The sequence below is a fragment of the Gorilla gorilla genome, chromosome 20 (genome assembly GCF_029281585.2).
Source record: "Gorilla gorilla gorilla isolate KB3781 chromosome 20, NHGRI_mGorGor1-v2.1_pri, whole genome shotgun sequence".
NCBI lineage: Eukaryota > Metazoa > Chordata > Mammalia > Primates > Hominidae > Gorilla > Gorilla gorilla.
In genome coordinates this window covers 55,160,947-55,175,631 of record NC_073244.2, presented here as the reverse complement: position 1 = coordinate 55,175,631, position 14,685 = coordinate 55,160,947, and the positions used below count along the sequence as shown (strand labels likewise).

At 49.2% G+C, this 14,685-nt stretch overlaps 1 protein-coding gene across 4 annotated transcripts in view; it reads left to right on the top strand.

Moving 5' to 3' along the window:
• The window catches only part of PLAUR (plasminogen activator, urokinase receptor), a 32,348-nt gene extending 19,996 nt beyond the window's left edge, over nucleotides 1-12,352 (top strand). For 2 of the 4 annotated variants that reach the window (XM_031004501.3, XM_055369610.2), the window contains exons 4-7: nucleotides 1,986-2,147; nucleotides 3,052-3,186; nucleotides 6,258-6,404; nucleotides 12,076-12,352. In XM_031004501.3, coding sequence (XP_030860361.1) covers nucleotides 1,986-2,147; nucleotides 3,052-3,186; nucleotides 6,258-6,404; nucleotides 12,076-12,167 — 536 coding nt within the window. In that variant the 3' untranslated portion in view covers nucleotides 12,168-12,352. Of the gene's footprint in view, nucleotides 1-1,985; nucleotides 2,148-3,051; nucleotides 3,187-6,257; nucleotides 6,405-9,477; nucleotides 10,049-12,075 lie in introns of those variants that run through there. The other 2 variants (XM_031004499.3, XM_031004497.3) reach the window with 1 other exon arrangement.
• Nucleotides 12,353-14,685: the final 2,333 nt, after the last annotated feature.

The window sequence follows — 14,685 nt, the reverse complement described above, 5'->3', positions numbered from 1 at the left end:
GTTTCCAGGGAAAAGTAACGGATCCAGTTGGCCAACACCACAAGGTTCGTGCAAAAGGCAAAGTGATCAGGAATCAGTCAAGTGAGTCTTTGATCCCTGGGACAATTAGGTAGTGTATTATCTATTGCTTATCTATTATCTATTGCTGCATTACAGATTGCAGCAATAAAATAAGTATGTGTTATTTCACAAAGTTTCTGAAGGTCAAAAACCCTGGAGTGGCTTAGCTAGGTGGTTCTGGCTCAGGATCCTTCATGAGCCTGCAGTCGAGATGTCAGCTGGGGCTGCAGTCATCTGAAGCCTCCTAAGGTAGCTTCACTCACATGAATGCTTCCCTCCCATGGCTTTGGCACAGGCCTCAGTTCTGCCACGTGAACTTTCCCATGGTGCTACTTGAGTGTCCTCACAACATGGCTGCTGCTTGCCCCAGAAAAAGTGATCAAAGGGAGAGAGCCAGGCAGAAATTGCCACGTGTTCTATGATCTAGCCACAGAAGGCATACACCATCATTTCCATAATATCCGGTTGACTACATAGGGCATCCTTACTCTTTTCTTCTTTTTTTTTTTTAAATTTAAAGACAGAGTCTTGCTATGTTGCCCAGCCTAGTCTCAAACTCCCGGACTCAAGCAATCCTCCCACCTCGGCCTCCCAAAGTGCTGGGATTACAGGCATGGGCCGCTGCACCCAGCCAGCCCTATTCTTTAAGGGCATGAATACCAGGGAGCAGAGATTATTGGGGGCCATTTTGGAGACAGGCTACCACAGGGAACAATAGAAGGGTTTTAAGTAATTGCTCATTCATTCATTCATTCATTTAACAAATATGCATTGAATATCTTATCTGTCCCTGGCCATGTGCCAGGTGGTGTCGGGACACAGTAGTGATCAAGACAGCCCCCGGCCCTGCCCTCCTGGGGGCTCACAGTCCAGTAGAGGAGACATACCTGTCACCAGACAGTGACCACCCAGAGTGGGATGGGGGAGTGCAGGGGTGTGTGGGAGCTACTCCAGCCTGGTGGATCAGGAAGGGCTTCCTAGAGGAGGTTAAATCAGAGCTGACACCTGAAGAATGAGTAGGAGTTAGGGAAGGCAGAGAGCAAAGGAAAGGTGTTCTAGACAGAAACAACGGCATATGCAAAGGCCTGGACGCCAGGGAACATGTGTCGTCGCAGACTGTGGGAAGTCAGTGTGGAGCAGAGTCTGAGGGTGTAGTGGAGGGAGATGAGGCAGGAGAGGTGCTCAGGCCCCAGTATTTGATAGGCTTTGAATCCCATGCTGAGGATCTTGGATTTTATTTTCAGGGCAGTAGGGAGCTATGGAAGAGTCTTGAGCAGAGGAGAGACAGGGTCAGATATGAGTATTAGAAATATCCTTCTAAGGGCCCGAGTGCGGTGGCTCATGCCTGTAATCCCAGCACTTTGGGAGGCCAAGGCATGTAGATCACTTGAGGTTAGGAGTTCGAGACCAGCCTGGCCAACATGGTGAAACCCTGTATCTACTAAAAATACAAAAATTAGCCCAGCGTGATGGTGCACGCCTGTAGTCCCAGCTACTCGGGAGGCTGAGGCAGGAGAATCACTTGAACCCGGGGAGTGGAGGTTGCAGTGAGCCAAGATGGTGCCACTGCGTTCCAGCCTGGGTGACGGAGTGAGACTCTGTCTCGGGAAAAAAAAAAAAAAAAGGAAAGAAATGTATCTAGGGCCATGTGGAGATGCTGCACTGGGGTGAGTAGGGGGTGACAAGAATGGAAACCCAGAGGCTAGGGAGGTAGCTGGAGTTGAAGGAGGTCTGAGCTGGATTGGTCCATGGGGCTGGAAAGGAGGGGGTGGATTCTAGAAAGATTCAGCAGGCAGAATAGGCAGGGCTCAATGACTGGCTGCAGAGTGGGATAAGGAGGAATTGATTTCGAGTGAGTCCTTGCAGAGCTGGGGCTCCAGGACTGTCCCCATGGAGTCTCACTGCCCTCCCCCTCTTCCAAACAGGCCGGGCTGTCACCTATTCCCGAAGCCGTTACCTCGAATGCATTTCCTGTGGCTCATCAGACATGAGCTGTGAGAGGGGCCGGCACCAGAGCCTGCAGTGCCGCAGCCCTGAAGAACAGTGCCTGGATGTGGTGACCCACTGGATGCAGGAAGGTGAAGAAGGTGAGCCCCAACCTGCTGGCAACTCCTCCTCCCTGCTCTGCTCCTCCCCAAGACTGCACTTAACAAACAACCCCCAAGTAACAGGGATGTCAGCAAGGGACTAAGTTCTCTCATACACAAGAGGTCCAGTGATAGGAAGTCCAGGGCCACAAGGACAGGTCCAGAGTCACCAGGAACCCAGATGCCTTCTCATTTCTTTCTTTCTTTTTTTCTTTTTTTTTTGAGACAGAGTCTTCTTGCTCTCTGTCACCCAGGCTGGAGTGCAATGGCGTGATCTTGGCTGGCTGCAACCTCCACCTCCCAGGTTCAAGTGATTCTCCTGCCTCAGCCTCCTGAATAGCTGGAATTACAGGTGTGCATCACCACGCCTTGCTAATTTTTGTATTTTTAGTAGAGATGGGGTTTCACCATGTTGGTCAGGCTGGTCTCGAACTCCTGACCTTGTGATCCACCCGCCTCAGCCTCCCAAAGTGCTGGGATTACAAGTGTGAGCCACCACGCCCAGCCACCCTCTTGTTTCTTACACATTACTTCTATTCTCAAAATGCCTCATAGTCTAAAATGGCTGCCAGAGCTCCGGGTCTCACATCTAAGTTCCAGGAAGGAGGAAGAAGGAAAGAAGGGACAAAAAAGGGGGCACTCCTCCTTTTGTAAGGGTTCTCCTTTCTGGAAGTCCCATAAAGCACTTCTATTTATATCACATTAGTCCGAACTTCATCACATGACTACCTGGAGAGGCTGGAATATGTAGTTTTCGACAAGATCTATGACTGTTCTAGATAAAATGAGGGTCTTATGATGAAGGGTGAAGTACAGAATGGTTGAATGCCTGCTATTTCGGGCAAATCCCATTAGTCCCTCATTCACAATCTGACATCTGACCTCTGTCCCCTGGCCCCCACAGGGCGTCCAAAGGATGACCGCCACCTCCGTGGCTGTGGCTACCTTCCCGGCTGCCCGGGCTCCAATGGTTTCCACAGCAACGACACCTTCCACTTCCTGAAATGCTGCAACACCACCAAATGCAACGAGGGCCCAAGTAAGGAACAGGAGACACAGGCAAGGCCTGGGGTCGGGCAGGGGCATGCACTCAGGCAGACAGCTGCGCAGTCACTCTCCGGCAATCGAGTCCTCCCTGGGCCTCTGTTTGCTTTTCTGAAAAATGGGAGTATCAGGCCTTTTTTTTTTTTTTTTTTTTTGAGATGGAGTCTCACTCTGTTGCCCAGGCTGGAGTGCAATGGTGTGATCTCCGCTCACTGCAACCTTCGCCTCACGAGTTCAAGCGATTCTCCTGCTTCAGCCTCCTGAGTAGCTGGGATTACAGGTGCCCACCATCACGCCTGGCTAATTTTTCTATTTTTAGTAGAGATGGGGGGGTTTCACCATGTTGGCCAGGCTGGTCTCGAACTCCTGACCTCAAGTGATCTGTCTGCCTCAGCCTCACAAAGTGCTGGGGTAACAGGCGTGAGCCACTGCACCCAGCCAGGCCTTTCTTCAAAGAAGAACTTTGTAAGGATTCAATGATACTATCAGCCCTCACCAAGACCTGTGCTTCCTGTCTCTTTTGTCTCTCTCAAATTTTCCCACTCCTCCCCTGCTCCACTGCCACCACCTGGGCTGAGCCACGCTGATTTCTTGCCCAGGTTGTTGCAATGACCTCCTCTCTGGTCTCCCTGCTTCCACTCCTGCCACCCTACAGCCAAGACTCAACCCAGCAGCGAGTGATTTTTTGGGGGGTATTGGGGGGACAGGGTCTCGCTCTGTCACCCAGGCTGGAGTGCACTGGCATGATCATGGCTCACTGCAGCCTCAAACTCCTGGGCTCAGGAATTCCTCCCACCTAAGCTACTGGAGTAGCTGCGACTACAGGTGCATGCCACCGTACCCAGCTAATTTTGTATTTTTGGTAGAGATGGGGTCTTGCTTTGTTGCCCAGGCTGGTCTCGAACTCCTGGGCTTGGCCTCCCAAAGTGTTAGGATTACAGGCTGAGCCACCATGCACCACCAATTTTTTATTTTTTAATGTAAATCAGATCATGTCACCCTCCTTTCTCAGGCACTTCAATGACTTCCCCTTCCTCTTAGAATAAGATCCAAAGACCTTATTCTGTTGGCCTATGTAATCTGGCAACTGTCTGCCTCACAGTCTTTGTTTAGATTCGTTTTTGGGGTTTTGTGTTTTCTTTAGACACAGGGTCTTGCTCTGCCGCCCAGGCTGGGGTGCAGTGGCACAATCACGGCTCACTGCCACCTCAAACTCCTGGGCTCCAGTGATCCTCCCACCTCAGCTTCCCAAGTAGCTGGGACTACAGATGCGCATCATTGCACCCAGCTACGTTTTTTTTTTTTTTTTTTCTGAGATGGAGTCTTGTGCTGTCGCCCAGGCTGGAGTGCAGTGGCGCGATCTTGGCTCACTGCAAGCTCTGCCTCCCGGGTTCACGCCATTCTCCTGCCTCAGCCTCCCGAGTGGCTGGGACTACAGGCACCCACCACCATGCCTGGCTAATTTTTGTATTTTTAGTAGAGACAGGATTTCACTGTGTTAGCCAGGATGATCTCGATCTCCTGACCTCATGATCCGCCTGACTCAGCCTCCCAAAGTGCTGGGATTACAGGCGTGAGCCACCACGCCCGGCTGCACCCAGCTAAATTTTTAAAACTTTTGTAGAGATGGGGTCTCACTATGTTGCCGGGGCTGGTATCAAACTCCCAGGCTCAAGCAATCCTTCTGCCTTGACCTCCCAAAGTGCTGGGATTATAGGCATGAGCCGCTGCGCCTGGCCTTCATTTAGTTTCTTTCTTTCTTCCTTTCTTTCTTTTTTTAGATGGAGTCTCGCTCTGTCAGTCAGGCTGGAGTGCAGTGGCGTGATCTTGGCTCACTGCAACCTCCGCCTCCCAGGTTCAAGCGATTCTCCTGCCTCGGCCTCCCAAAGTGCTGGGATTACAGGCATGAGCCGCTGTGCTGACGTTCATTTGGTTTCTATAATCACCAAAGCCCATCTGGTCTCATGGCCCTTGCACGTGCAGTATCCTCCCTTAGAACACATCTTCCCCAAGAATTCACCCTGCTGGCAACTTCTCATCCATTAGGCCTCAGCTTTAATGTATCATCTTCAGGGATGCTTTCACTGTCCCTCCCCTCCAGTGTAATCTAGATCCCTGTCTCTATTACCCAGCACTGTCAACAGATAGAAATGTTCCCTATCTGTGCTGTCCAGTATTACAGCCACCACTGTATGTGGTCAGTGAGCACTTGAAATGTGAACTGAATTTTAAGATGCAATTTAATATTAATTTATTTAAATGTAAACAACCACATGTGGCCAGTGGCTACCAGATTGGGTAGTGTAGCTCTAAATTGTAAATTCTGGCTGGGCACAGTGGCTCACATCTGTAATCCCAGCACTTTTGGAGGCGGAGGCGGGAGGGTCGCCTGAGGCCAGGAGTTTGAGATAAGCCTAGGCAACATAGCAAGACCCCGTCTCAAAAAAAATTTTTTAGTAATAATAATAGTAATAACTTGTAAGTTCTGGCCAGGTACAGTGGCTCACACCTGTAATCCAAGAACATTGGGAGGCTGAGGCAGGCAGATTGCTTGATCCCAGGAGTTTGAGACCAGCCTGAGTAATGTGTCAAAACCCCATCTCTACAAAAAACTGAAAAATTGGCTAGGCATGATGGTGCACGCCTGTAGCCCCAGCTACTCTGGAGGCTGATGTGGAAGAATCTCTTGAGCCGGGGTGGTTGAGACTGCAGTGAGCTACAATTGCGCCACTGCACTCCAGCCTGGGCAACAAAGTGAGACCCTGTATCAAAAATAAATAAATAAGTTGTAACTTCTGTGAGAGCAAGGATGGTTTCATCTTACATAGTTTTACCCAGCACCCAGCACGGTGCCTGGCCAGAAATGGGACTCATGGGGAGTTGAAAGTTGGGGTTTCTCTCAAGCCCTCGAAAATCATCCCCCTCCAAATGCCATTCAGACGCCTGACCACAAGGTGGCTCCATGACATCTCTGGCTCGGAGTGGAAGTCCTGGGGAGGTCATTCAAGGAAGTGGAGATCCAAGCACTAATTTTTTTGGTCTCTGTGTCTCTGGTCTTCTCCTAAGTCCTGGAGCTTGAAAATCTGCCGCAGAATGGCCGCCAGTGTTACAGCTGCAAGGGGAACAGCACCCATGGATGCTCCTCTGAAGAGACTTTCCTCATTGACTGCCGAGGCCCCATGAATCAATGTCTGGTGGCCACCGGCACTCACGGTGAGGCCCTCTCCGAGGCTGGGAGGGAACACTTATTGGGGGTGGAGAGTTCCGCAAGAGATTGACTTCCAGTTAAGCTGGAGTTAACCGTGGTGGGTCTCCCTGTGGAAAAGGTGGGATTTCCTTCAGGTGGGTGAATATTATTGTAAGGAATTAGGACTTGTCCATCAGGATGTGGACATTTTTGCCATAGAAAAGTGGAATTCCGGCTGGGTGCGGTGGCTGAAGCCTGTACTCTCAGTACTTTGGGAGGCTGAGGCCGGAGGATCTCTTGAGGCCAGGAGTTTGAGACCAGCCTGGGCAACATAGCAAGACCCCCATCTCTACAAAAAGAAAAATGGAATTCTTTGGTGGATTTCTCGTGGGTTGTGGGGATTTGCTGAAGACATCTTGGGCTTTCATCCTGTGGCGTCCTGGAAAGGTCTCTGTATTCCAGTGGTTCTCAAACTTTTTGGTCTCAACTTCTTCATGCTTTTAAAAATTATATTTGGCCAGGTGTGGTGGCTCACGCCTGTAATCGCAACACTTTGGGAGGGCAAGGCGGAGAACCACTTGAGGTCAGGAGTATGAGAGCAGCCTGGCCACCATGGTGAAACCCTGTCTCTACAAAAAATTACAAAAATTAGCTGGGTGTGGTGGCGTGCACCTATAACCCCAGCTACTCAGGGGGCTGAAGCACAAGAATCACTTGAACCCAGGAGGAGGAGGTTGCAGTGAGTGGGGATCACCCCACTGCACTCCAGCCTGGATGACAGAGGGAGACTTTGTCTCAAAAAAAAAAAACAAAACTGTTTATTGTTTATATCAGTGATTTCTATAGATAAATGCCACATTAAAATTAAAACTGAGGACCAGGAGTGGTGGCTCACGCCTGTAATCCTAGCACTTTGGGAGGCCGAGGTGGGTAGATCACCTGAGGTCGGGAGTTCAAGACCAGCCTGACCAACATGGTGAAACCCCATCTCTACTAAAAATACAAATTAGTCGGCCGTGGTGGCACATGCCTATAATCCCAGCTACTCAGGAGGCTGAGGCAGGAGAATCACTTGAACCCGGGAGGCAGAGGTTGCTGTGAGCCAAGATTGTGCCATTGCACTCCAGCCTGGGCAACAAGAGTGAAACTCCGTCCCCAAAAATAAAATTAAATTAAATTAAAATTAAAACTGAGAAATCCTTTTTTTTTTTTTTTTTGAAATGGAGTCTTGCTCTGTCGCCAGGCTAGAGTGCAGTGGCATGGTCTCAGCTCACTGCAACCTCCCCCTCCTGGGTTCAAGCAATCCTCCTGCCTCAGCTTCCTGAATAGCTGGGATTACAGGCATGAGCCACCATGCCCAGCTTATTTTTGTAATTTTAGTAGAGACGGGGTTTCACCATGTTGGCCAGGATGGTCTCGATCTCCTGACCTCATGATCTGCCTGCCTCGGCCTCCCAAAGTGCTGGGATTACAGATGTGAGCCACCGTGCCCAGCCAAAACTGAGAAATCTTTAAAGGTTTATTTATGAATTCATCTTATAACAATAAAAACTCATTACACATTAAGATAAATAACATTTTAATGAAAAATAACTATAGTTTCCAAAGAAAAAATGTAATGACAGCCAGGCATGGTGGCTCATGCCTATAATCCCAATACTTTGGGAGGCCAAGGTGGGCGGGTCACTTAAGCCTAGGGATTTGAGACCAGCCTGGGCAACATAGCAAGATCCTGTCTCTACAGAAAATACAGAAGTTAGCTGGGCATGGTGGTGCATGCCTGTAGTCCCAGCTGCTTGGGAGGCTGAGGTGGGAGGGTCGCTTGAGCCTGGGAGGTGGAGGTTGCAGTGAACCGAGATTACACCACTGCACTGCAGCCTGGGCAACAGAGCGAGACCCTGTCTTAAAAAAACAAACAAAGAAACAACAAAAAAAAACCAGCCAGGCGCGGTGGCTCATGCCTGTAGTACCAGCACTTTGGGAGGCCAAGGCGGGCAGATCACAAGGTCAGGAGTTCGAGACCAGCCTGGCCAATATGGTGAAACCCCATCTCTACTAGAAATACAAAAATTAGCCAGGCATGGTGGTGCGCACCTGTAGTCCCAGCTACTTGGGAGGCTGAGGCAGAAGAATTGCTTGAACCCGGGAGGCAGAGGTTTCAGTGAGCCGAGATCGTGCCACTGCACTCCAGCCTGGGTGACAGAGTGAGACTCCATCTCAAAAAAAAAAAAAAAAAAAAAAAAAACGTAATGAGAAAACTGGCATTATTTTGCTGTGTTGCACATCTCTTTAATGTCCAGCTTAATAGAAGACAGCTGGGTCCTCATGGAAGCTTCTGCTTTCAGTCTGTTGCAATATCACATGTCCTGGAGTTTTTGGAAAAGCCCATTGTACACTTATGAGAGTGAAAAAGCCATGTGAAATCACAGATCTCCTGAAAGGGTCTCTGGGGTCCCTGAGCCACACTTTAAGAACCGCTGCTCGCTTCCTTTCTTTCTTTCTTTTTCTTTCCTTTTCTTTCTCTGTCTCTCTTTCCCTCTTTCTTTCTTCCTTCCTTCCTCCCTTCCTTCCTTCTTTCCCTTCTCCTTCCTTCCTTCCTCCCTCTCTCTCTCTTTCTTTTCTTTCCTTTCCTCCCTTCCTTCTTCCCTCCCTCCCTCCCTCCCTTCCTTCCTTTCTTTCTTTCTTTTTGTTTGTTTTTTGAAACAGGGTCTCACTCTGTTACCCAGGCTGGAGTGCAGTGGCGTGATCATAACTCACCACAGCCTCCATCTCCTGAGCTCAAGTGATCCTCTCATCTCAGCCTCCCAAGTAGCTGGGACTACAGCTTTTTTTTTCTTTTTTATGTTTGTAGAAACAGAGTTTTGTTATGTTGTCCAGGCTGGTCTGGAACTCCTGGGCTCAAGCTATCCTCTCTCCTTGGCTTCCCAAGGTGTTGAGATTACAGGCATGAGCCACCACACCTGGCCCTGAGAACTGCTGCTTTCTTTCTCTAGGTGGTAGTGAAGGTGGCACCCACTGCAAGGTGGCAGGTCACCTACTGGAGAATTCCAGTCCTGGGCCCAGGAGCTGGAAGTCTCACTCCATCTTCTCTTTCCTCAGAACTGAAAAACCAAAGCTATATGGTAAGAGGCTGTGCAACCGCCTCAATGTGCCAACATGCCCACCTGGGTGACGCCTTCAGCATGAACCACATTGATGTCTCCTGCTGTACTAAAAGTGGCTGTAACCACCCAGACCTGGATGTCCAGTACCGCAGGGGGGCTGCTCCCCAGCCTGGCCCTGCCCATCTCAGCCTCACCATCACCCTGCTAATGACCGCCAGACTGTGGGGAGGCACTCTCCTCTGGACCTAAACCTGAAATCCCCCTCTCTGCCCTGGCTGGATCCAGGGGACCCCTTTGCCCTTCCCTCGGCTCCCAGCCCTACAGACTTGCTGTGTGACCTCAGGCCAGTGTGCCAACCTCTCTGGGCCTCAGTTTTCCCAGCTATGAAAACAGCTATCTCACAAAGTTGTGTGAAGCAGAAGAGAAAAGCTGGAGGAAGGCCGTGGGCCAATGGGAGAGCTCTTGTTATTATTAATATTGTTGCCACTGTTGTGTTGTTGTTGTTATTAATTAATATTCATATTATTTATTTTATACTTACATAAAGATTTTGTACCAGTGGACAAGGCCAGGTATGCCCTTCTTTGTAGTGTCTATCTTTGGGAGGATAAATGGTGGGGGACACCTTTTCACAGGCTCCTGGAATCAGGGGTCATGTTTGAGGCCCCTGCCTAGGTTGGAAGTCCTTCTGGGGGCTGCCTCCACATCTGACTGACTCCAAATGCTGACAGAGCAGGAGCACTGCCATCTTGAACAAACACCACCATTCTTAGCGCCTCTTGATTAAAAATCGGCTAAATCTGGACGTGGTGGCGGGCGCCTGTAGTCCCAGCTACTCAGGAGGCTGAGGCAGGAGAATGGCGTGAATCCGGGAGGCAGAGCTTGCAGTGAGCCGAGATTGCACCACTGCACTCCAGCCTGGGCGACAGAGCAAGACTCTGTCTCAAAAAAAAATCGGCTAAATCCAGCCCCAAAACATCAGCCTAATGGCTACCATCAGCATAACCAGAAACATTCCAACCCTAAGATAAACCCCTCTCTGACCAGAAACATGCCAACCCCCAGATAGCCTCCCCTCTGACCAGAGACTTTCCAACCCCACAATAAACTTTTCCTCACATGAAAACATTCTGAACCTAGATAAGCACCCCCTTCCAAAACTCTTAAATATCCTTAGTCTGTTAAAAAAAAAAAAAAAAAGGGCTCTCTAACCTAACTCAGCCAAAAGCCCCCCTCAGGTTGGTTTTCTCTAAAATAAACCTGTCCTTCACTGTCAAGCCACATTTCATGTTTCTTTCCTTTTTCTTTTTCTTTTCTTTTCTTTTCTTTTCTTTTTTTGAGATGGAGTTTCACTCTTGTTGCCCAGGCTGGAGTGCAATGACACAATCTCAGCTCACCACAACCTCCACCTCCTAGTTCAAGGGATTCTCCTGCCTCAGCCTCCCAAGTAGCTGGGATTACAGGCATGCACCACCACACCCGGCTAATTTTGTATTTTTAGTAGAGACAGGGTTTCTCCATGTTGGTCAGGCTGGTCTCAAACTCCCAACCTCAGGTGATCTGCCCACCTTGGCCTCCCAAAGTGCTAGGATTACAGGCATGAGCCACCGTGCCTGGCCTCCTCTTTCTTTAATTCTTACAAATGCAAGCTTCCAGATCACACACTGAACACTAACCTTCTAGTCTTCTCCTAAACTTCAAAGGTTGCAACTCTTTTGTTGTTCTAAGGAGACATCCCCACATTTCCCAGTATGCTTTGGGAAAGGAGACGGATAGAAGATAACCTGATGGCCAGAACTCCCTGCATGCACTGCAGTGAGGAATAAGGACAGGAGTGCACTTCCCCTGATGTGCTGGGGACAGGGGATAAAGGCTGGGCTCTATTTCCCGGGATGCCTCAGGACTGTCAGAAAAAGAGACAGAACTACCATTTCAATGGCACTCTAGGAGCACAATATTGAAAAATTCATGTTCTTCTCATCATTTGCTAAGGCAACCCATGGAGACAAAAATTACATTCCCCATAAAATCTTGTGGCTAATGAAGAAAAAATAAGATATCTTCGGCCGGCTGTGGTGGTTCACGCCTGTAATCCCAGCACTTTGGGAGGCCGAGGTGGGCAGATCACTTGAGGCCAGGAGTTTGAGACCAGCCTGGCCAATTTGGCAAAACCCCGTCTCTACTAAAATTACAAAAATTAACCGGGTAAGGTGGTGGGTGCCTGTAACTCCAGCTACTTGGAAGGCTGAGGCAGGAGAATCGCTTGAACCCAGGAGGAGGAGGTTGTAGTGAGCCAAGATCACACCACTGCATGACACGGCGAGACTATCCCCCCCCCCCCAAAAAAAAAAAAGACATCTTCCATGGTATTTGGGGGCAGGTGAGGGACAAGGTTCTTGTTTAGGGCTTTCTCTAATGACATATCACCACCTGTCACTGTGGTGGCTTAAAGAAGTGAGGTCTGTACTTCTGCCTCTTGAATATGAGTGACTCTGTGACTGCTTTGACCAGTAGAATGTGGTGGAAGTTTTGCTGTGCTATGTTCTGGAACCAAGCTTTAAGAAACTTTCATTTTTCACTTTCTGAATCTTAGAACGCTCACTCTGGGGAAGCTGGTTGCCCTGTAAAAGTACTACTGCCCTGAGACCACCATGCTGTGAGGAAGCCCAAGCTACTCATGTATAAATGCCATGTGGAGATAGAGCCCCAGATGTTTCAGCCATTTCAGCCCAGGCACCAGACAAGTGGGTGAAGAAGCCACTTTGGACATGTAGCCCCAGCAGATGTGATATAGAGAAGAAACAGGAAATTTGGCTATATTAGTTTCCTAGGGCTGCCTGTGATAAATTATTACAAACTTTATAAACTAACACATTGTGTGCCTATATCAAAACATCATGGAAGGACAGGCACAGTGGCTCACGCCTGTAGTCCTAGCACTTTGGGAGGGTGAGAAAGGAAGATCTCTTGAGCTCAGGAGTTCAAGATCAGCCTGGGCAACACAGTGAGACCTCATCTCCACTAAAAATTAAAAAAAATTGGCTGGATGTGGTGGGGCATGCCTGTGGTCCTAGTTACATGGGAGGCTGAGGCAGGAGGATCCCTTGAGCCCAGGAGGTCAAGGCTGCAGTGAGCCATGATCCCACCACTGTACTCCAGCCTGGGCAACAGAGCCAGACTCTGTCTCCAAAAAAAAAAAAAAAAACACTAAAACCCAAAACCATATTACATATGTCCTGTAAATATACACAACTATTATGTATTCATAATAATTAAAAATAAAAAATTAAAAACACACACAAATCTTACAAGCAAGGTGGCTTAAAACCACAGAAACTTGGCCGGGTTCGGTGGCTCATGCCTGTAATCCCAGCAATTCGGGAGGCTGAGGCGGGCAGATCACAAGGTCAGGAGATCGAGACCATCCTGGCTAACATGATGAAACCCCGTCACTATTAAAAATACAAAAAATTAACCGGGCGTGGTGGTGGGTGCCTGTAGTCCCAGCTACTCGGGAGGCTGAGGCAGGAGAATGGCGTGAACCCGGGAGGCGGAGCTTGCAGTGAGTCGAGATCATGCCACTGCACTCCAGCCTGGGCAACAGAGTGAGACTCCACTCAAACAAACACACATACACACACACACACACACACACACACACACACACACACAACACACACACACACAGAGAAACTTAGGCCAGGTGTGGTGGCTTACACCTGTAATCCCAGCACTTTGGGAGGCCAAGGCAGGCGTATCACTTGAGGCCAGGAATTTGAGACCAGCCTGGCCAACACGGTGAAACCCTGTCTCTACTAAAAGTACAAAAAAAAAAAAAAAAAGAAAAAGCCGGCTGTGATGGCGCTCCTCTGTAATCCCAGCTACTCGGGAGGCTGAGGCATAAGAATCACTTGAATCTGAGAAGCGGAGTTTGCAGTGAGCTGAGATTGAACCACTGCACTCCAGCCTGGGCAACAGAGTGAGCCTCTGTCTAAAAAACAAACAAACACACACACACACACACACACACACACACACACACACACACACACACTAGAAACTTGTTCTCTCACAGTTCTGAATGCTAAATGTCCAAAACCAAGGTGTTGAAGTCTCAGGGGAAGAGCCACGCTTTTAGTGTCAGGGGAAGAGCCATGCTTTTAAAGTCTCCGGGGCTGACACCTGTAATCCCAGCACTTTGGGAGGCCGAGGCGGGTGGATCACCTGAGGTCAGGAGTTCGAGACCAGCCTGGCCAACAGGGTGAAATCCCATCTCTACTAAAAATGCAAAAACTAGCCAGGCATGGTGGCGGGTGCCTGTAATCTCAGTTACTCGGGAGGCTGAGGCAGGAGAATTGCTGGAACCTGGGAGGCAGAGGTTGCAGTGAGCCGAGATTGCGCCATTGCACTCCAGCTGAGGCTGACAGCAGTGAGACTCAGTCTCAAAAAAAAAAAAAAAAAAAAAAAAAAAAGTATCGGGGGAAGAACCCTTCCTTGCCTCTCCTTTGCTTCTGAGGGACTGCCAGCAATCTTTGCCATTCCTTGGCTTGTAGCTGCATCACTCTAATCCCTACCTCTGTCTTCCAATGTCCACCTTCCCTGGGACTGTGGCTATGTCTCCAAATATCTCTCCTTATAACCCCATATCAGTCATTGGATTTAGAGCCCACTGTAACTCAGCATGGAAACATTTAGTCATTAATTCAACTAAATCTGCAAAGACTTTCTGGCCGGGCGCCATGGCTCACACCTATAATTCCAGCACTCTGGGAGGCCGAGGCGGATGAATTGCTTGAGGGTGGCAATTGGAGACCGCCTGGGCAACATGGCAAAACCCCATCTCTACAAAAACTGCAACAATTAGCCGGGTGTGGTGGCGCTTGCCCGTAGTCCCAGTGACTCGGGAGACTGAGGTGGGAGGATCGCTTGAGCCTCGGAGGCAGAGGTTTCAGTGAGCTGAGATTGTGCAACTGAACTCCAGCCTGAGCGACAAAGTGAAACTGTCTCAAAAACAAAAACAAAAACAAAAAACAAGAAAAAACCCACCTTATTTCCAAATAAAGTCACATGCAAAGATACCAGGGGTTAGAAGTTAATCACATCTGGGCAGGGTGCAGTGCCCCATGCCTGTAATCCCAGCATTTTGGGAGGCTGAGGTGGGCAGATCATTTGAGGTCAGGAGTTTGAGACCAGCCTGGCCAAC